This window comes from Cebidichthys violaceus, unplaced genomic scaffold (assembly GCF_023349555.1).
Source record: "Cebidichthys violaceus isolate CVI_PGR_0920_01 unplaced genomic scaffold, fCebVio1.0.p SCAF_25, whole genome shotgun sequence".
Classification (NCBI taxonomy): Eukaryota; Metazoa; Chordata; class Actinopteri; order Perciformes; family Stichaeidae; genus Cebidichthys; species Cebidichthys violaceus.
In genome coordinates, this window is record NW_027176428.1 from 6912388 (window position 1) to 6935258 (window position 22871).

Genomic DNA, 22871 nt, shown 5'->3' on the forward strand with positions numbered 1-22871 from the left:
TGTTGGTTTTGGTTTGTTGTTGATGAGGATTATGTTGTTGGGTGTTAAGAAATGTGCATAAGAAATGTATCGTCCCTTTTTTTTCCCAAATAAACATTTCAACATTTCAGCATACATAGTAAAGACATTACACAAAGAGACATGGAAATTTGCATACCCAAAGGCAGCACATTAAATTTAAGAGGCCAAAACAAGCCTTTAAGATGAAGCTTATTTAAAGGGAGTAGATATAGATACTGTATATTTAGAGTGTAATTGTGTTGATTCATCATGATTCTGTATATTTGGGTAGTCTGATACCTTTTGCGCAAGATAGTTTTAGACACATTTTGCTACAAAGAGAAAAGACCTTTCTATAGGCTATGAATGTAAAGCTCAGATGTCACGTGAATTTGATAAGAATCTCATCCTGTTTGTCACACTGTGAGTGTCTTTGTGGCGACCTTCACTGGAAGCAAATCAACCTTTTGCTGTCATTCTGCTCTCCTTTCCTTTTTCCCTCTTTCCATCATTTACACCTCCCAGGAGTGACAAAAACACAATGCAACTGTGTGTGTCAGTAGCTGGCTGCATGCGCGTTTGTCTCAAGAGTATTTTTGAGTTTGAGTGTGCAGTGAACAATGCTCCTATTCTTTTGCTCACTGATACAGGTGATGTAGAGTGAATGAAAACAGAAGCACCAGCCTGCTGATTTCAAAGGGAGATTGGGAGGGTTAGGTTACCTCTCTCATCTGACAGCACTGTCTGAAAGCTTGTCAATGTAGGAAATACAAACATAAGTCCACGAGGGCCAAGGTCTAAGGTGCAGGTGCAGTTATGTATATTCTGTTTTATCTCATTATTAGCTCATTATTGATCATTTGTGCACAGAATAAGTAAAGTTCAATGTATAAATATTATGCCATACCATTTTAATTTAGTTATACTGTAATATTGTGTGCATATTGACATGTAGCTGAAAATCACTTTGAAATCACAACACACAAACACATCAAATTAAAATACTCTGAAAGACCGTATATTTGTATGTATTTTACATAAAGGTGTATCAGGGTAGAAGGGAGAGTTTACGTTCAGAGCGGGTGAGTCTGGAGCTTGCCTGTCAGGCTGAGTGGCACTAAAGACTCAGAGCATGAATAAATCACCACAGTTTGACCCATTTAAATACCAAATGGACCCATTCTCTCCACTGGGGAACTACAGGCATGCTTGAACACAAGCTTCATTTCCATGATGGCAGCAGGATGCCACTGGTAGACGGTGCGACCATGGAAGTCATCATATTATGCAGCAGCCTCAAAAGTACTTCTGGCATGACTGCATTGCCTTTGGCTCAGGGTCAAAGAACAGAGATGTCCCCTGACTGCAGCCTGAGGTGGGTGATAGCACAGTAATCTAATGATACTGTAACCCTGATGTGAACTCAACAATTCTCAGCTGCAGTGGCTGAGAGAAAATTCTCAGTCATGCCTTCCTTTTCATTCAGCTTCTCTACGCCCCACAGCATTACCCTCCAGCCTCCATCTCTAATTGGTCACGGAGCTGCTCAGCAGCAAAGTCATCATAAACTGGCTAGCTGTCTAAAGGCAACCTCTGTTCACTTAACTCAGCAGTGCTTAAACAATTCCCTTAATGTAAGCCAAATAGCGCACTTTGAATTTGCAAAAGCTCATTCATTTTTCAGTTAAACATGGAGGCCTACATTCATCAATTTCCTACACTGATGTGCTTTTCTACTCCCTCTGGGGGAACCAAGAATTTCAAGGCTAACCTTTGGCCCTTATATGTTTATTCATGCCATGTGACTCCAACCACACTGCTGGGTAAGTCTCTGATGAGATTGTTTGACAATTGTATGTGTAAAATGTACCTTGACTGAGCTGGTTTCCACCTGCCGCCACCACTACCACCGCCTGTGCAACTGTCCCAGAGAGAATGTAATTTCTTGTCTGAGGAGCTGGTTAATATTTAAACTTCATGTTTGCCTAGATGTGATGAGTGACACAAACCACAGCACTGGGAGGGAGGGAGATGGGTAACGGGGCTGTGGCAGGTCAACCCAGTCGCCAGAAAAAAAGGATGGCATTGTAGTCTCTGCAAGCCATGGTATACGATGAATGTCGATGTTTCGGAACCCAAAACATGTTTCAAATAAGCCCATATCACGCTTGTAGAAATGTACAATGCCATGTGGTTAACATTGGTAACAACACAATATATATATATATATATATATATATATATATATATATATATAACAATTGCCCTGGGGACTTTGCTATGTAACGTTACATAAGAAGTGTAAAGTCAACATTTACTTTTGGTTCCACACGGGACATGAGCAGTCTCTTGAGTGAAAGTCCTGCGTTTGTTCCCACCCACCCTTGATTTCTACATTTTCTACAATGCCACATTTCTTTCCTGGCGATTATCTGGGCAGATTGGGTGGGTGTAAGGCAGGAGGACTATTAGGAGACTATTTGAATATACTGTTTTAGCTGTATCTGCAATACAGACCAACTATGATGGACAGTCGAGAGAAAGCTGGAAAATATTTAGGATATCATGTGCTGTTGAGGCAGAATCATTTTAGGGCAAACATATCTCTAGAGCCACCCCTAACCTCAGTGAAAGAGACTACCAGGAACAGCCTCAAAGTCCTAGCAGCCATAATGTGCTGACGACTTTAAGTTGAGATCTGAAAAAATTTACCATATCACTGGGAGAGATGTTGTTGTGGAAGGTTGTGTTAAAGGGTGCCACTTGAATCAATCATTGCAAAACCAGATGTCAGGGTTGGAGAGGCAGCAGGACCATGCATGTTAACTCAAATGTATATTTAGCAATTAGTCACATGTAATGAGGCTTGGAAGAGTTGAAATACTGCTTCACTGAGTCCCTTTGAAGAGTAGTCTTTATTGATTTAACCTAATGAAGCTACTTTTTTTTAACAAATGCATTCCAATTACTCCCCTGAATCATGCAGCTGCAATTAGTCCAGAAGCTGATGTGTATCTGAAATCCTGTTTTTTACGCTAAAATATATGTTTGGAAACTGTTAATAGTCCTGAGGCATCTTTATGTATAATTAACGTACATATACAACAGCTAAGAGTAACCTAATATTTGATCTCACGGTTCATATTTTGTCTTATGTCTCAGGTGGTGTTTCCATAATAGACTACTCTCTATGTGAGACAGTTGGTCATTGTGTTTGAGTTAAAAAGACTCTTTCAGGAATATTCTCTGGAGTTTTCCTGTCCTTGACACCATCCACTCCCACCCGCTACTTTATCTCTATCTCCAGCTCTCTCTCTCTAGAATCAGCGTGATTTATAAGGGCTAATAGCCGCTCACTCCCTTCACGCTCTTTAACTCTCCATCTATTGATATTAGCCAGCTGGGAAATGGAGCTAAATTATCCCATTCACCAGGTGACCTTAACAGTCCATAGGATTTACCCTCTAAGAGAAAGTCTTGTACATTGCAACATTCCTATACACCCACACATACACACTGACAGATTTCAACCCACTGACATCTACTTATGCACATGTAGCAATTTAATTATGCAGCCATTATCATAATGTTATAGAAATAATAATTACGATACAGCTTTTTTCCTCCTAAACTATGGCACAGTGTAGATAACCAGCAATGCAAACAAGCACAAAAAGGCTATCAGGGCTTTCAAGATAAGGTGAAAAATAAGGAAAAGGCAGACAAAGAAGTATTTCATAGGAGAGCAGACTAGTAAAAGAGGCCACCCAACCCCCTCCCTTTGCCCGAATAATACCCTCAGAGAACAGACCGGTAAACCTCTTCATCAGCTCCCAGCCCATCAGTCTTGCCATATATGGACAAAACTGGGTGGGGTAGAAGGGATACAAAATTCCATCACTCTCCTCACTTTTCCTCCCAATGCAAATCCTATCCTTAATCACTCCAACGTGTACTTATTCACCTTGCTTCTTCCCATGTGGAACAACCCGGTCATTTAACCCAAAGCTAAACCTTGTGCTCACTGGCCATCTTTTTCTTCTTCTTGCAAATAAGCATTAGCTGGCTGCTGGGATGAAGTGCTTTGGTGGATTGAGGGTAAACAAAAGTGCTGCGCGTGAGTACTGCATCTTTGACAACATCTCATCCTCTGACAGGAAAAGTGCAGTGTTTCTTCTTTCAAAATCTGAGATATTTTCAAGTTGAAGCACCGAGAGCAGCAGAACAAAAACGAGGAGTGTTTTGAACAAGAAAAGGTGCTGTGAAAAGCACTTTTACAAAGACAGCTGCTTCAGCTCCACACGCATTCTGTCTCTATTGAAAATATCTGAAAAAAGGCGCTGATGCTCTAAACAGAACACCAGTGGGCACAAGACCTAACATTATCTTCAGGATTATATCCTCCCCCCATCTCAGCTGCCCATAGACAGGTAAACACACACACACACACACACACACACACACACACACACACACACATAGACACACATCAGCAGCAGTGCCACTATCTCTATACCGGCAGCATCAGTAAAGAGACACATTCTGACTCCAAGTCTCAGACAGAGCATGTAGCTAACAAAGAGCAGTTGTCTTTGTTCAGCTGGTGCAGGAAAGGAAGGCGTGAACAAGGAGGGATAAGGATGGAGGATGGGGAGAGACACCGACTTCTCTTTTTTCTGTTTGAGCTCAAAAAACAGCAGACAAAAAAAATGTCCCCCACTAATCAAACACGTATACACAATTCTACCTGTTCCGATCTAGAGTCCTGAGCTGCAAACACTTACTGTGCTTAAGCAGGTAGGTTTAATAACTATGAAATATATTTTTTAATCTTACTGGTGTATAATATAATGCAAATTATTCATTTTAAGCATGCAGTGTATCTCTGCTCTTGAAGAAAGAGTTTAGCTTTATCAATGCTGACAAGACTAGGCTCCAGCAATGCAAGCTGATGTGTGAGACGGTACTTTGATATAGTGGTGCTTTGAGCTAAATGCTTAAATCGGCATGCTAATATGCTCACAATGACAATGCGCACATGCTTTATGTTAAGCAGGTGTAATGTCTATTTTCACCATCTTATGCTGTTTCTCAATTTGTGCTCTTCCGTAGTTTACACTTGCTATGTTGAGAGCATCTACACTGATAAGTATGACAAAATGCAACACGCTATAATTAACTGGATGGTGTACTCATAACGGTCAAAAACTTTAGTGTGGAATGCTGGATGAAAACTCTCAATGGTCACCATCGGAAGAAGAGGAACCACCAAACTTGAAAATATGGTGTCAGAAGAATCTGCAGTGGTTGCGATTGCTCCAGTGAACGCCAGATGTAAGTCGGCAAATATTTTGGTGAGCAACAACTGCGGTCAAATGTTGGTGGTAATGCTCTGTCTAGTTGCAATTTGCAATTAAAAAAAGACGAAAAAGAAGTGGTCAAATTTTGCGGTAAGCCGATAATTCACACACATTCAACACCCTGTCAAAATTCATGCACTACGCAAGTAAAGTGTACACAGTATATGGAATTGTAATGGAAGTATCCAAATTGAGACATAAGCTTAGTGAGCTAGCATGTTTGTCAATTAGCACAAATGCTCAACACAAACTACAGCTGAGGGAGATAGCAATGTTGTTCATTTTGCAGGTATTTAGTCGTCATATTTAGTATTGGACAAATTTGAAAAGCCATGCAACCATAAAAGGTTAATACAATTATGCCCTAGGTATGCTTGTTCTACCAGTTATGAAGCACACAGACACACAATAAGCATATAATTTTGTGATCACTACTGACTATTTCACAAAACAAAACATGATGAAGATGAGTTTTCCTTTTCGTGGGAAAATATTGCAAATGGCATCAAAGTAAATTTAATATGAATTCCTTTTTGAATAAAGGCCCAGTTCCAAAGTGGTAATCTGAAGCACCATTTGAGCCCGTTCCTCAACGCAGTCGGTATGGTTTCATGGTCCTAACATACTGTTGATAATTATTTAATCATGAGACGCAGATGGTAAAGACATCTTTAACTCTGTGCTGTCATACTTTGCAAAAGATTGCATGGAAAATAATGTTTTCCCAGCTGTGTCTGAAATCTGTAGTTTAAAACCCCCCACAAAATTAGTAGACTAATTAAAACAATTCTCTTCTCCTCCTTTGCAAACATCAGTGAGCTATGGATGCCACATGTCAATTAAATATTGATGGTCTGGGTTTCTTTTTGTGAAAGGAAGAAAAAACTTTTCTGGTTCATGTTTTTAACATGGGAACATAAGAAAGATGGATTAATAAAATTAATTAACACAAGGCCATTATTGAGTACTATTCTTTTCTGGGCGGTACACCCAAGAACAATTACTTTTATTAATATTTTTTGCAAAAAGCGAATAAGTACAAACGGCTTCCTCACATACACACTTATACAGACAGACACACACACACACACATTTCAGAAACTATTTTGATTTCGATTGGGCCAAAACAAATCAAGCAAGGCCTGTGTTTGACAAATCCAAATGAAAGTCAATCCCCAAGAGCCGCTGCTAAATTGCTTTGCTCAGGAGCAATTATAAAGGGATCTCTTGATTTTGTTGTTAAGTGCCTCTTATTGGTTGCGGAGTGGCAGGCTCTAATGTGGACACTAATGCAAAGTGACATGTGTAACAGGACTCAGGACCTCATCACCTCGGTGGCTATTAAGACCAATTCAGATGAGACGTTTCCCACTCACGCTCACCTTGAGCCGTTGGCAGTGCCACTAGATGTAAACAGTCAATGCCAGTGGAAGAGCACTGCCTTACATTTCTATAATGATTATTCTATGATGATTAACACATTAAAACTTTAAATTAAAACTTAACATACTCTAGAAAAGTAATCTTTCAAAATTCACATATATGTGGCTCATCCTGGTTCCAGACCTTCTCAAACCCCTTCTCTCTAAAACTGGCCCGTAGCTGACACTGTCACCACTGTTTGGGCAAATTTGAAGTTTAACCTCATCTGATATCAAACCTCTTCGTCTTCTGCAGCTGCACATTGTTCGGAATATGTTCGTTTAATTAGACAAATCTTCACACCTTATTAATTGTACTATGCAGGGGAATTCAAGGCATCTTATTAGAGTGATGTGTAAGAAAATACTTAAAGTAATAGTTTGACATTTTTTTATTTTTTTTTATTCCCTTTCTTTTCCGGGAATTAGATGAGAAGATTTATACCACTGTCATGTTTGACCATTAAATATGAACTACAACATGAAGACGGTTATCTTAGCATCACATAAAGACTGGAAACAGCTGGCCTACCAGCACCTCTAAAGATCTCTAAAGATCATTAATGTTATTCCTTACATACAAAAAAACGTGAAAAAAATGATGGTGTTAATGGGGAATATGTGCGCGGATACGGGAGTCCTCACTGGTTGTCTGGCAGCCTCACAGCAAGACACACAACCCGCAGATACAACTTGTTGTCAACCAAATGAGATATAACGTGTTAATTAGTGAGCTTTAGAGGAGCTGGGAAGTCGATTTTGTTACATTTGGAAAGAGCAAGACAAGCTGTTTTCAGGCCTTATGCTAATCATCTCCTGTCTGTAGCTTAGTTAGCGACACGAGAGAAACATTGATTTTCTCATCTCTCAGCAAGAAAGGAAATAAGTGTATTCCCCAAAATGTCTTAAAACTATTTCTTTCTAAGACAGGTGAAAGCTAGATGGTAAACAATATAAGTAGCCTACCACCTGAACACTCCATTGCAATCCCATATAACAGCCCTGCAATAAATTCAACCACAGTGAAGCTCATAATGTTCAATTTGTGTTGAGCATGGTGCTGACTCAACTCAGAGGGGATTTTCTGAGGCTGTAGTTTGTGCTATTGTTGTGCTGCATATTGTACCGTGTTTCTGTTTCTGTGTCCACCAGCTAGCACATGCTTTATTTGTTTATCATTCTACAGTTGATGAGGGGAGACACAGACAGAGATTTCGACCATGACAAGCATGGTATTAGGTTAGGGAAAAGGAAATTGAAATAAAATTGGAACTGTCACTTTGTTCTTGAGAGTGACAGTGTTTGTCATGTACACACAAGCATGTGGGTGTGTGTGTGTGTGTGTGTGTGTGTGTGTGTGTGTGTGTGTGTGTGTGTGTGTGTGTGTGTGCGTGTGTGAACGTGACACATCTGCAGTTTGTCAGCAGTGTTTGCTCTAGCCTGGCAGAAGGTAGTGATGGTACCAGGAATAATGTGCTAGTAACATAATGTCACAACAAGGTGACAAACGCGTTACATGTTCAGAGGCAGGCATCTGCTCTAGTTACAGCTGTAGACAGCATCAAGCTGTTCATATTAATGCCAGTTAAGATCAGATTTTATCTAATCACCAAAATCTAAATTAAAAACTAAAACATTTATCTTACAAACAAAATCCTCTGTCCTCTTTTGCTCTGATAGACATTATTTAACTTATCCCACATTAACTGTGGGTGGACTCAGACAAATGCTTCTGGTAAAGATGGCGGCATCACCAGTTCACTTTCAGTGATCGTGTCTGTGTGTGTCTTTGCCTACTTGTTCTTTTTTTCAAACATTCATCCCATCACTCCTCAACACTTCTCATTTAATATTCTACCCGTCAAATGACCGAAAACAAGCACCAACGAGAAAACTGACATACCTTACATCTGCTCAGTGGAGTATAAAGCAGCAAAAGGATGAGAAGACTTGCGAAAGGTAAAACAGGGGGCATACGTTTCTGTGTGTTTTCCCAGATGGCCATTTGGAGCGAGCTGTGTGATCAGAGATCTAATAAACCGGTGGATATGCTGCATCGCCTTTCCTGGGAGGGAGTTGTTGCCATAGCAACCACACCACAAGCACTGCAGGTTAATGGTGGGAAATTAGGTTTTGCCGGTTACAACTAACACACAGGGTGATTGCTGAATCAACTTTGAGCTCTCTGTGGTGGCACAACGACACAAGAGGCTCCCACAGTGCAGTTTTCGGATACCAAAAAATTCTTTGAACGAGTTCCAGTTGGCCTCCAGCAAAATGAATTACATTTCACTAATGTGTTTGTATTTAGAAAGGCTTTATTCTATATTTGCTCCATGCAGTCAGTCAGCACTAAATCCTTAATTTGAAGTAAAACATTTAAAATCAGATTACCATAATCTCTCAAACGCCCATAATAATCTCAAAAAAGGAATTCTTCAAACAGGTGGTTTTAAGTGTTTTTTAAACTCTGTGTTACACTGTACCGTGTGATGAAAATATTTCAGATCATAGAGTGTAGAAGGTTACAATAACTTGATTTCCATTTGTAGTTAAATATTATAGCATACATTACAGTTTGGCCCTACTAGACTAAGGTTGAAGGTGGTGCATTACAGAGAATTTAGTACAGTTAATGTCATAAACAATCAAAAATGTAAATAAATCAGTTACTGTTGCCTATTAAACCCTTTTTTACTCAAAGCTGTCAGCAGTCTGTTTTGCTGAACCTTTTAATGTTTGGCTGTTTGTGTTCAGAAGCAACCTTTAGGCTAAATGCATAAAGCTGTTTACTCTTCATGCATTTCATTAATGAGGCAACTGCATAAATGTGTTCAAGCTTCATAGTTTTCTAGATTAATTTCTGCCTGATGAACAACACAAACACATGAGAACTTTCTGTGGAACATCATATGAACCTGCACAGGCCGTCTGAGTAGAATTTATAGAAGAGAGAAACACTGAAATGACAAAAATGTTACTGGATCTTCAGTCAAAAATGTTACTTTTCTGCTTCCCACAGGCCGTCTCTCTGAACACTTAGGATTAGTCATACACTGTCAATAACCCACTAACACCAAAATATCAAATGCTGCCTTTATAGATTATAATTTTAGTTTTAAAAGCACAACGTGTTGCTTAATACATACATTTAATCTGTCACTGTCAATCTCACACACTGTATATACAGTACATAGAATTCTTAATTTATATTATAATCATGTATATTCATTCCTTCAGAATGTATTTGTTCATTTGTTTTGTTTAAAATTGCTTATCTGTTCAGCTTTGTTGTTCTTGACCCCAGCTGTTATTTCCATTTTTGTGTTAGTACATTATGAGAGATGCAGAAAATGGGTCAAATTCCTTGTTTGTGCACGATAGGCCAATAATGCTGTTTCTGATTCTGATTAATTCCAGCATGAACAGCCAAAACATGCATGTGGCATCTGCATGCAACACTTTCTTGTCTCAACACAGAGTTGATCACGTCTCTTCTTGTAGCTATGGATGATGAACCTGTCAGGCAGCTCCCAAAGCAGCAGCTCAAACAGCAAATGATGAAACGTTGTCATTTTCACTGCTCCCCTTACAGAGGGAGGGAGGGGGAGGGGGAGGAGGGAGAGTAAGAATCCAAACAAGTGACACTTCTGAGAGAAAAGACTTCCTTCCAACATGACTCCTGTGTGCAAATGTTTGTATACGTGTGACACATAGAGAATGAGAGAGACTCACATGATCCACTTTAACGTCCATTTCATTACCATAATTATATAAATTATTAATTAGCAAGTCATTAAAATTTATATCAACTGTGTCCATGGCACTAAAAAAGTCTTGTGATGTCCTCCCCTCAAACAAGCCTTTTCCTAACTGATGAATACATTTCACTTATGTTGACGTGAGGAGCGACGACAGAAACACATTTTAAAGAGGTCAGCAACAGAAACATTCGAACAATGAGCTCTCATCGGTGCAGAGGGCTGCCTATTGGTTCATCCAGCACATTCACCACAAAACTCGCAGCTTGTGGCCGGTAGGGTGGGACTTTTTTTTTGTTCCCATGGTTTGTGATGATGACAGAACAGATGGTGAGGTTGCCTGTTTGGGCACCGCTGTTGGTGTCAGACGCGTTTCAGTTGAGCTGACCTGCACCAGGCAGCTGCTCGTCACTGGAAGCTGTGCGCCGCATGCAGCTTTTCCACTTCTGAAGTACCACCGCGTCTCCAGCGCTGGAGATCAGGGCAGATATTCCAACCACGGGGGTGTTTTCCACCGATAAGATTCGTCCTCGTTAACAACGCTGATTGTTTTCATTCTGACACATAATCTTCAACCCCTCGCGCATCATCTTGGAGCTGCGGATACTGCATGGGTCAGATACAGTAGCCTGCAGCAGGAGGATACAGCGCTTCAGAGGTGAGAGCAATGTGTTTATTTTGCTGAAATTGTGATACATATGTTTATGAAATATAGCAACTGATCTGTTCTTCATTTCCTGCTCGGTAGAAAGGGGGTATCCGTCCTGTCTAGAAAGTGTGAACGAGTGTTAAACTCGTAAAGATGAAGTCATCATTGAATTTTAAGAAATGCACGGATCAACAAAGATGAAATGGAACAATAACGCGTTCTCTCTCCGTGGCGTGGGTCCTCCTGCAGCGCATGTTATCACCGCAAATAGGAATGGTAGTGCTTCAACAAACAAAGATTTTTATAAAGACAGAAGATTGATCCGAAAAGTTGAGTATATTTATTTATGTATTCTCATCATTTATCTGCTATGTGTGCGTCGGGTCAGTCTTATCAATAAAATGTATAGAAGTATTAGATCTGCAAGGACACTGTACTCTGCAGTGCATCGATACACAGTATTATGAACCTTTCTCAAGTCGAGACAATTTATGAAAAATTTGAACTGATGATCAAAGGAAACAAAAACAAAACATATCAACAAATACAATCCGTGCATTGCAATCATGTGATACTATTTAGAGACATTCTCTGCTCATACTTACTAACTAGCCATGAAAAGCCAAGCATTAATGTGAACTCTGAGTCTCTAAAGGGCTCATTATTAAAACTGCAGTCTTACCAGCAGCCCTGACATTTCACTACACTGTGACACCAGGTTCAACTAACAGTGAAGTGTAACATTTACACAAACTGCAGCATCACTCGCCAGTGCAGAGTGCTGCTGAAACAGCTGAGTAGCAGCAATGGGCTAATGTGCTCCATCAAACCTATTTGCCTAAGACTCAGGAAATTGGCAGATGTCTGAAATGAAGACACAGTAGACAGAGACATGGTTCCAGGGTTTCTACTCAGAAGTTGGAGAAAGCAGGGGGAGTGTGTATTGTTAGGGTCACCTTTGTCGATGGGCTCTGTTGTTTCAGCTGCTGCACAGCAGCACCTGTTACTAAGACCACTAACACCACAAAGAATCACCAATATCAGTACACTGTGGTAGATAGGTTATCACATATGTTTAATTAGGAAAGGAAGAAAATTAGGCACTGCATGATTTGCATGCTTGTTTTCTGGAAACCGCAACCACACAGCTTGTGTTTACTTTGTCTTGGGAGTAAAAGCAGACAATTGATACAGATGTCATCCAATGAGCCAATGATATGTATAGGAGGCCATGGCACCTTCCCCCAATCTTCACAAGGCACAGTGACGTATCTCCTCAGCTGGTAATGAGGAGTGTGAGAACCTGCCAAAACAAAGACACGTCTTGGTGTGTCTGTGCATATTTGGGTACAAGCCATTGTGAGCCACAGGGCCTAACTCTGTAGCATGTGTCAGTGCTGGGGTTCCCACAGCAGTGGAGACAAGGGTGTAACAGCTTGACCTTCTCCCTTTGTGAGCATGATCTGAAGGGAAACATGGAAACAGGACAGGCCATTGTAAGGTTTAGTCAAGATGTTATGACTGAATCAGCTGTTATGTCCATAAACTGAAAATAAACTTTAATTTTAAATAGACAGGTTGTAAGAAACTTTAACGTTTTTGGAGGTGATCATGCAATATAAAAGTTAAAGTTGAACAAAAACCTGGTAAAAACTCGTTAAAAAAATCACATTCCCACTTATGCTATTGTGCCCTTTATGAAAATCCATTTTAAAAGCATTATTAATGACAGAATCTTTTGGGATTTAAAAGCCAGTTTGAACTGTGCAAGTTAATCTTCCTTGACCTCTGCATTGTTTCAAATAGTGATTCCCCTGAGATTAGAGACCTGCCCCGTCAGTGTGATTGATTGATGCTCCAATGCCAACAAATTGGCTTTTCACAGACATTGCAACTGTAAGGATAGATGAAGTGGAGGGGGACGATGAGGGCATAATCAGGGAGAAACAATTGAGCGCCAGCGAAGAAAAATTGTTTCAAGATCCATCTCAGTTCCACGGGGAAATAAAGCTACCATATGGATTTGCAGTAAGCAGAAATTCAGAGACAATTTGCCATGCTGTGACTTTTAAACCTTAATGCAGTCTGAAGAGACATTGTAAAAGTGTGGAGCATACATTTATTTAATTCCATACGTTGTTTTGAATTTTCTCATTGTACCTTCAGCTCTGCTGCGTTTTCAGTTCATCAATTTCCTCCTGTGGCCTTCCAATTAAAGGAAGCAAAGCTCTTCATCCTCTCCCTCCTTACTTTCTCTCGTCTCTCTGACTGAGTGGACAGGCATCCTACTCCTCCTCGACTCTACACCTCTGCCATCAGCAGCTGCAACGGAGCCCTGTGTGATGTGAAGTGAGACACTTGCATACTAATGGAGCAGAAACAGGATGTCTCTGAGGCAGGCCAGCACAGTGGAGACATGGAGAAAACATCAGGCAGCACCACTCAGCTTCCCAGCACCACATGATAGCTCTGATTGTCTAGAAATACTGCCGCTTCAGTGTAGAAATCTAGAAATACATTATTACAATGTGTTGTATGCTGATACAGACTTCTGAGCATTTGTGCATTAAATGGTTGTGCTTACTGTTGTTTTATCATATGGTTTCACACCAGTAGCAATTCTCACTGACATGTTCCTTTAGCTGCCTGATGGCACTGATAGCTCTACTCATGTCTTCTCATTTGGTTATGAAACAGACATGCCCGTGGCATAGCCGTTGCTATGGGGATGGCATGTCTGAGAGCCTGTTGTGCGGCTGCTGATTCAGAAACACTGCTTACTTTTTGCACCCAGTGAAAAGGGCCTTAGAAATAGAGGGGGTAAAAGCAAAGCCTCCTATGAAAAATGATGCAGTGTGTGCTATCAAGTGAGGTCCCTCCCGGCAGCACCAGTGGCACATGGTGAAATGTAGTATTAGCAGCATTGCATCTCTTAGAAGGTGTAAAATCAAGTAGAACGATATGTCCTCAGACCAACCTTAGAGACATCCTTTTAACAAGTCCTTCAAAGCAAATTGTCTTTTTTTACATCTTGCTCTGTAAACAATGACTGCCGCCTGCACACACAAACACCAACATTTCACAGATCTAAAGAGGAATGGTCCTCGCATCTGACTGCACTGCAGGTCTTTGTTTCTTAAGTGACTCTGATTGTCTTCATTGCTCCCTGTATTGTGCAGAGATCCTGTCTTATAACTGGATTTATGAGGCCTTAACATGAAGAAGACAAAGCTCATTATGTCCCACAATTATATCTCGCTGTCATGTTGGAAACATCAGGGTCAGTGATCCTCCAGTGGAAACATCAGCTACTAGGTGTGTATTTGGAGACGACGTGTGTGTTTTAAATGTGTAATGTGTGCTTAGATTAAAGCCTCATAAGGATTGGGTGAGCAAAGAGAGTAAATCCCTCCTGCTGGAGGCTTCAATTCAGACAGTCAACTGGATAATCCCAAGCTGTTGAGGGATTTTTTTCTGCCTCCTTCCAGTGGTCTGCATATGCATGCATCTCACAGCATGTGAGGGGAAACCAAATGTGTATTTTTTGGCATTGTGGAGATGGGAAATGGCTGCAGTGTTTATACATACTGTATGAAAAGTAATCAGTTTCCCACCGTTTGCCCTTATCATGACATTAATCTTTTGTTTTATTTGATCTAAATAATGTAGTCCTTCTAGCACACATACACACAGACATTACCAAATGCATTTACAGTATGCATCAGTTTGTTTTTACATCTATCGGTTTTAAACCACTTTGTGAAATTGGAAGTCAGAGGTGCTGTACTGTACTGTAGGAGATGACACTCAAAAGGTGAAAAATTTATTGTGAATGAGTTGGGGCAATCAATAAATATGTGTGTTGATTCAGATATATGATAGATGCTGTGTAGGAAATGGATGGATGGAGTGTGCTTTAAAAGTGTCTTTAAACACATGGATACATAGTATGTCATCTGCATGAAAGCTATTTGCTGCACAAAGTAAATCATGTGAGATGGAGATGTCTCGGTATAGCCTATATGGAAACCTATCCCACACACACTGTAGCCGAGTGGCAAAGCAAACAGGTGGGAAGTCGGTGAGAGGTCATGTATGTGCTTTGCAAAGCTTTCCCGTAAAACTCAGAGGTATCTTTAAAGGAATACGTTACACAAAAAAGTCGAGCAAAGAAAAAAAAACGATGAAGAGTCTCGATGAAATAACTTTAAAACTATTTCAAAACATCCGCTAACAAACTCTCACACAACTCGTGCAGTATAATCCAAGTCTCATTTATCCAGTCGTATGCTCACTACTACCGGACACATGCATCTTCACTAAAACATAACTATTTAAAACACAAATCAGTCTAACACTTGCGCAGGCTTACTCAGGGTAAGTAATTGATATACAAATGGTCAGGCATTTTGTGGGTTAAACACAACAGTTAACTACAACCACTTCAGTGGAGCTGGTCTGTGGCCAACATTAGGCAATATGTGGGTCTACTGGGCAGCTTGTAAGTATGAATTTGTATACTGCAGTGATTATGAAGAAAGCCATCAGTAAAAAAGAGCATATGTGCTCAGCAGAGCTTCCTTGGGTCAAAAAGGTCGGCACGTACACACAGTGAGAGGAAGGTGGGAACGGATGCAGAGCCCCATAGTGCTGCCAGTCTGCCAGAAACCTGGTGCCAGGTGTCTGAGTTTTATGGGCTCAGCATGAAAGCAGTGATTACTCCGCCTGTCTCCTCCAATTTAATACCCGAGCAGTGTAACACATGGGGGAAGAGAGAGGACAGACAAATGTATCCCCAAGTTAATCTCTATATTCCAAGCCACAGTAGATCGTAGTTTAATTGAAAGACATTGGAATGGATTATTTGAGAAACTGAATGATGGATGATTAAAGGTAGAAAGAGGAGCCACATGTTCAGCAGTTAGAATCTATGAATAGAGCCAAAAGAAGGTTGAGGTCTCTGCTGCCACACTTCAGTCACACTAAGAGAATCAGTCTGACCGGGTCATTTTAAAGAGAGGCCACCTGATAGCAGACACCATATGTGTTTTTACTTAAAAAGAAAGAAACATGGATGCGCTGTCATGCTTAAACGCTTAAAGTTTCTGTGTTCCATTTTGTATTTGTTGAGGTGCTTTTATACTATTGTACTTGCAAATGTGGAAAAGAAACTGTGAGGAGGTGTCAACACATTGCAAGGCACGAACAGACAGCAGGAGAGGAAAAACATGTGTATCTGTTGTATGTTAATACTGGAGAAACTTGGCAGTTTTTATGTCAAACAAAATACACCCTACTATCGCTCTCTGTTGCACACACACACACACACACACATTGGATGCTCAATGTCACTATATTTATGAGGATAAATGTGAATTTAAGAGTGTGAGTCAAGCTAGAAGCCGACACTGTGATGTTTAGTGAGTGAGAGAAAGTCAACAGTCTCTCTGTTTTTCTCTCTTGCTAATGTAAAGAAGAAGCTGAATATTCATTTTGGTTGTTTATTTTAATAATTGGCACTTTTGACAGCTCGCTCATCACTCACAATTACTCACTTACACACACACACTCACGCACACACACATGCTGACAAAGTCATGCCTGCACTGGCAGGAATGTTTAGTCATTACATATGTTTTTGATCACACAAGAGTTTAATATACATATTTATGGATTTGTTCAAAGAAACTGATGACTGATTCTTCATCCCCATTGCTCATGATATCCTATCTTCTTGTGAAAACTGAGTTAGTACCTTTCATCCTTACAGACGTTTCTGGGAGTTAGTGTCATGAAATCGACAAAAAGAGAGCAAAAGTGTAAAATATAACAATTCCTTTGGGGGCCCAGCATGTCAGTCCCCTCCAATCGCTCTCTGCTTGTCTCACTTTGACCAAACCTGGAATAGTATGGTGTGCATGAATCAGTAGCAGCTTTGACTCTTAAAAAATGCTTAATTCATTTCACATGTGTATGACTGCTTCCCATGGGCCTGTATCATAAGTAGTGAGTGATTAACAGTGAAGAGCACACACTCCCTGTTTATTAAGCCTGTTGTGTAATGGGCTCACAGCCAGAGCTGCCGGCTGTGCCTACACCACACACTCGTTCAAGAGGATCACTGGTACCAAGCTGGTATGGAGATAATCTACCTGGCACAAGAGCGCAAAACATGTTGGTAATCTCTGAGGAGACAGATACGCAATACATCAGGGAAGCAGAGCTAATATCAACCCAATCATCTTAGATAATGAGAAAAACAGTCCAAAACTTTGCTTCACTTTATCCGCTAGTTCATGGTGTTCAAAGGTAAATTAACATTTTTGGTGATGGAATATCCAAATTATAGCTATCTTTACATGAAGAAATAGTGCCAGAAATTTTCACTCATTAAACAGAGAATGGCCAAGCGAATGGCATAATGGTTTAAAAACCTCTTGGACCCTAGACCGATTTTTAGGCCCTCAGCTCGAAAATAGCATGCCCATACGATAATGAGTGTAGCGTTGCAACTGTAAGGGCTATTTTAATACTTTTGGCAGTAACAACACTTGTGAGATGTGTTGATATGTGTAAATATCAGTATATATGTTACTGGTTAAGAGTAGATTAAGATGTAACACAGCACAAATTGAAAATTCAAATTTTAGAATGGAAAAAAAAAGCAATTTCAGGATATTTCTTTATTAGAAATCATGTAGGTCCAAGCTTTCCAGCTCTCCCAGATCATAGAACTATATGTTGAGGGTCTCTAAACTAATTTTTACTTTGATAAAATGAAGCTTTATCTAGTACATCTTGATCTAGTACGGAGAGGTCAAACGAGGTCAACCAAAATGTAATTTTGTTCCAGCTGTTTCATTGTAATTTTATATAGTATATAATTATATATTTCACTTCTTTTATCACTAATAGTGTTCAATCTATCCATATGCAGCAGGTTGGAATCATTTTGAGAGCCTGGATCCTCTCTGAGACTGTTAATGTTTGTCATCCATGGGATTTTATCATCTGAATTCCAGTTTTTTTACCCTCCAAAGCCTTTCAGACCGTTTGAAGGGCCGATTTGACCCAATGAACGTTCCATAGACGCGTCACAGCCTGCTCTGTTGAAACAACCCAACATGACTTTGAATGACAGAATCCGTTAGCCAATCATAAAATAAAAACTACCCGAGTGTCAAATTTCTCAAATCCGATTTGCTAAGACATATAACTCTGCCCCTTCTGCTAGCAGCACATGAGGCACATGAAGGCAGCGCCAGCTTTGAATTCACATTGAGGATGAGTATGGATGATGAGCTGCGCAGATAGACAGTAAACATGAATGGATTCATTTTTTTTTTTGCTGCAAAACATCTCAAAGTAAGGAGCTGGTTTATGATGTGATTGATTATGCGGATTATGATGATGGCTTTGTTTTAAGTATACTGCGAGGCTGTATCGTAGCGGAATGTGACAAAATGGCGGCTGCCGTCTGGTCGCTAGCGATCTCCGGAGCTAACGGGTGTTAGCATTGAATTCATTTTTCAAAACGTTATTGGCATAAATGTGGTGAGTGGGACTGCCTAGGTGGCGCTATATAGATTGTGATACTTGGTATTATACGTAGCTTTGTCATATGTTGTGTTTGGAGTTTGTACAAACAGCTGAGATGACTTTGTAGCGCAGGAGCTGCAGTTTGAGCAGGTATGCGGCATCATTATATTCGTTACTGATGAGTGCACGTTATGAGTGGATTCATTTTTGGATGCATGCGTTGCCCCCACCGGCGGGGGCGCTCGTCTCGAAGAGGTTAAAAGTATTTTTTTTTTTTACATGCATGGCCTCACTCAATTTTATGTCAAGATCCAAAAGTAACTTCTCAAACTTATTCTTATTTTCAAACTGTGTCTGGCTGTGTAGGAGCTCATTAAAAGGTAGGGAATGAATGTCTACACAAGAGCTGGGCAAAAAGACAAATTTGACAGATATATTCTGCCCTGTTGGACACGACAACTTAGTCCCCTAAATATCTGCGGGGTGGCACTGTGGAAAACTGCCACTTGCCTCATTTGTTACCCTTCCAAGGAAACCAAATATGTCGCTCTTACTTTTTCACACTCTCTATTCAGCTGTTTTTCTGTTCATCTTATTCAGTACGTTTTTGCAAACTGATAATCAAATAAGTTACAGGCTTTAACATTGTACTTGCTTTCTGTCTTTTATTAGGGTCAAACCTCAAGGTGAGGAAGTGAGAACAAACAAAACAATCAGCAGAGGTCAAGTTTGGACCAGATGATCTTCTGCCCTGGCTTTCTCCTGTATTAGAAATCACCAATGTAGAAAGTGCCTACAGCATTCAGCGAGCAGTGAAGAAGACTAATGCTCATGAACGTTCCCTCCAAGCCTTTCTGAAGAAGCTCTCATCTAAGCTTTGTGTGAGCTGACAGAGTAGACAAGATGGTGCTCAGTTTGCAGCCGTGGCCTCCGCTACTCTGGCTGTGTATGGGATTGTTTTTGTCCTTTCTGGCACCCGTATATGGCAAAGAATGTCCACATTTGTGTGTTTGCGAGATCCGCCCTTGGTTCACGCCCCAGTCGACCTACAAGGAGGCAACCACGGTGGATTGCAATGACTTGAGGCTCATGCACATCCCTACCAACCTATCCGCGGATACTCAAGTGTTACTGCTCCAAAGTAACGCCATCTCTCACACCAGTGGAGAGCTGGAGGCGCTGTTCAATTTGACAGAGTTGGACCTATCCCAGAACAATTTCAGCACTGTGGAAGCTGTGGGCCTCACAAGCATGAACCACTTGACCACCCTGCATCTAGAGGAGAACCAGATTAGCCAGCTACCAGACCACTGCCTTGGAAACCTCTCCAACCTCCAGGAGCTCTACATTAACCACAACCAGATAAGCGCCATCTCACCTCGGGCATTTGCAGGCATGGACAGCCTGCTGCGCCTTCATCTGAACTCCAACAGGCTCCATGTCATAGACAGCCGCTGGTTTGAAGAAACACCTAACCTTGAGATCCTCATGATTGGGGAGAACCCAGTTATTGGCCTCCTAGACATGAACTTTAAGCCTCTCGGAAGCCTGAGGAGTCTGGTCCTGGCTGGCATGGACCTCACTGACGTTCCAGCAAATGCTTTTGTAGGTTTGGATAGCCTTGAAAGCATTTCTTTCTATGACAACAAATTAGTCAGAATCCCTCAACTGGCCCTTCAAAGAGTTCCCAATTTGAAATTCTTGGATTTGAACAAGAATCCAGTTCACAAAATCCAGGAAGGAGATTTCAGGAACATGTTACGTCTGAAGGAATTGGGCATCAACAATATGATGGAGTTAGCGTCAATTGACCGTTATGCTCTGGACAACCTACCAGAGCTGACAAAGCTGGAGGCCACCAACAACCCTAAGCTGTCTTATGTGCATAGGTTGGCTTTTCGGGACATGTCCTCTTTGGAGAGCCTGATGCTCAACAATAATGCCCTCACTGCCCTTTACCAGCACACTGTGGAGGCGTTGCCTAATCTGCGGGAAATCAGTCTGCATAGCAACCCATTGCGTTGCGACTGTGTCATTCAGTGGATGAGCTCTAACAGGACCACCGTGCGCTTCATGGAGCCCTTGGCCATGCTCTGCACCTCCCCACCAGAACTCAGAGGCCAGCGGGTTCGAGAGCTAAGGCTGCTGGAGTCCCCGGAGCAATGCCTGCCCCTCATATCCCACAACACCTTCCAGAGCCACTTGAACCTCGAGCTGGGCATGAGTGTCAGTCTCGACTGCAGGGCCATGGCTGAGCCAGAGCCTGAGATCTACTGGGTGACTCCTCTTGGTAGCAAAATCACAACGGACTCTGTTTCAGAGCGGTACCACTTGAACAATGAGGGGACCCTGCGGCTGTCTCATGTTCAGGTGGAGGATTCTGGTCGTTACACCTGTGTGGCCCAGAATACAGAAGGAGCTGACACACGGGTCGCCACCATCCGTGTGAATGGCACCCTACTCGACAGTGCCGAGGTGATGAAAATCTACGTCAAGCAGACCGAGTCGCACTCCATCCTGGTCTCCTGGAAAATCAATTCTAACATCATGTCCTCCAACCTGAAGTGGGCCTCAGCTACCATGAAGATTGACAACCCGCACATCACCTACACTGCTCGGGTCCCCGTAGACGTCCATGAGTACAACCTTACACACCTTCAACCTGCCACAGAGTATGAGGTGTGCCTCACTGTCTCCAACATCCACCTGCAGACACACAAGTCGTGTGTTAATGTGACAACACGTAGCGCTACCTTCGCCCTGGACCTGTCAGACCAGCACCCAAGTGCGGCTGTGCTGGCTGTCATGGCATCAACGCTGGCTTTCCTCAGCCTGGCCACTGTGGGCGTCTACATAGCTCGCAGGTGGAAGAGAAAAAACTACCACCACTCTCTGAAGAAATACATGCTGAAGACCTCCTCCATCCCCCTGAATGAGCTTTACCCTCCGCTCATCAACCTGTGGGAGGTTGATGGGGAGAAGGACAAAGACTGCAGTGCAGAGGGAAAACCCTCTCCTGTTGACACCACACGCAGTTATTACATGTGGTGAGGACTCACTAAGGAGGCCTGGCTACCTCTCCAGCAGCACAAAAGACACACTTTTGCCATTTTGGTGCAAAAGTCGAAGTTGCAAATGTTTTTTTGTATTCTTAGCTTTGCTAATAAGAGGCAGAGTGATCAAGGACTGGATTTGTATTAGTATAGCGTATCGCCTTTGTTTGATTCTTACTATCTTTTAATTGTTTTGGACTTTCCACGATGGAAGCTGTATTTAGCCTCCAGCTTGTCTTAGTTGCTATGCTGTTGTTTCCGTGGTGCATTTTTGATACACTTTCTTTTGGGTAAATAATACAGCAGCAGGGTCCGATGGTCTTCTTGCAGCAGTAGTAGCAATAAGTGTTTCTTTCTCTGTTTTGTAAAACAGTTAATCTGTTGTGCACTGATAGATAATGGAGTTTGTATAAACTTCAGTTAAAAGCTGACAGTGGGGTTTAGACTTGTTAAACTGTCTACTGAATGTTAGCAATTGTGCAGTAACGTTGTATCAACTATACCTTGATTCTGATTTAAATTGCAAGAGAATAGGATTAGTAGTTTACTGATAAATGTGATGTTAATGCTAGAAATATAAATGTTTGCTAAAACATTTTGAGTCTTTTTACTAAGGTGCATTAGAAACCTTTTGACCCTTTCCCTGTTTACTCACTTATTTTGCTAGACTTTTTTGCTAATTGCTTATTTTATTATTTTCACATGCGATCTGTATGCTGAAGAAGTTACAATAAATACTGTTTGGTTCTTTTGCAGACAGTTGGTCTTTTTTTCAATTCCAGTTCTAATCTATATTATTATTCTGTTGTTTCAGGCTGGCACTTTTACTTCCCAGTGATACATGCTGTTGGTTGGAGTCTTAATCGCATGTCTTTGAAGAACTTAAACTCATAACTGTCTGAATCAGCTTCACACCATCACAGTGCTCACTGCCCTGAATCATCGTTTCTGACAGAGCTTATACTCTGTCAGCTTAACTTCTCAATATGCGTATGCAAGAAACACATACTGTACATTCACTCTGGAGACCAATAGACAGACAGATGTATAGATATTAGAGCATGTGCTGCCCTCTGGTGGATGCTACA

At 41.2% G+C, this 22871-nt stretch overlaps 1 protein-coding gene across 3 annotated transcripts; it reads left to right on the forward strand.

Moving 5' to 3' along the window:
• The first annotated feature begins 10841 nt into the window (after positions 1 to 10841).
• LOC137879370 (leucine-rich repeat neuronal protein 1-like) lies at positions 10842 to 22538 on the forward strand. 3 transcript variants are annotated; one of them, XM_068720023.1, is made up of 2 exons: positions 10842 to 11200; positions 19403 to 22538. In XM_068720023.1, the coding sequence occupies exon 2, from the start codon at positions 19634 to 19636 to the stop codon at positions 21779 to 21781; it is 2148 nt and encodes a 715-aa protein (XP_068576124.1). In that variant the 5' UTR covers positions 10842 to 11200; positions 19403 to 19633; the 3' UTR covers positions 21782 to 22538. The 3 variants fall into 3 exon arrangements, with proteins under 3 accessions (XP_068576124.1, XP_068576126.1, XP_068576125.1); XM_068720025.1 differs by lacking the exon at positions 10842 to 11200 and adding an exon at positions 14187 to 14506; XM_068720024.1 differs by lacking the exon at positions 10842 to 11200 and adding an exon at positions 18171 to 18556.
• Positions 22539 to 22871: the final 333 nt, after the last annotated feature.

Bases quoted from the DNA above. Each gene is read 5' to 3' on its own strand.
- LOC137879370 (XM_068720023.1), top strand. From the start codon at position 19,634: ATGGTGCTCAGTTTGCAGCCGTGGCCTCCGCTACTCTGGCTGTGTATG.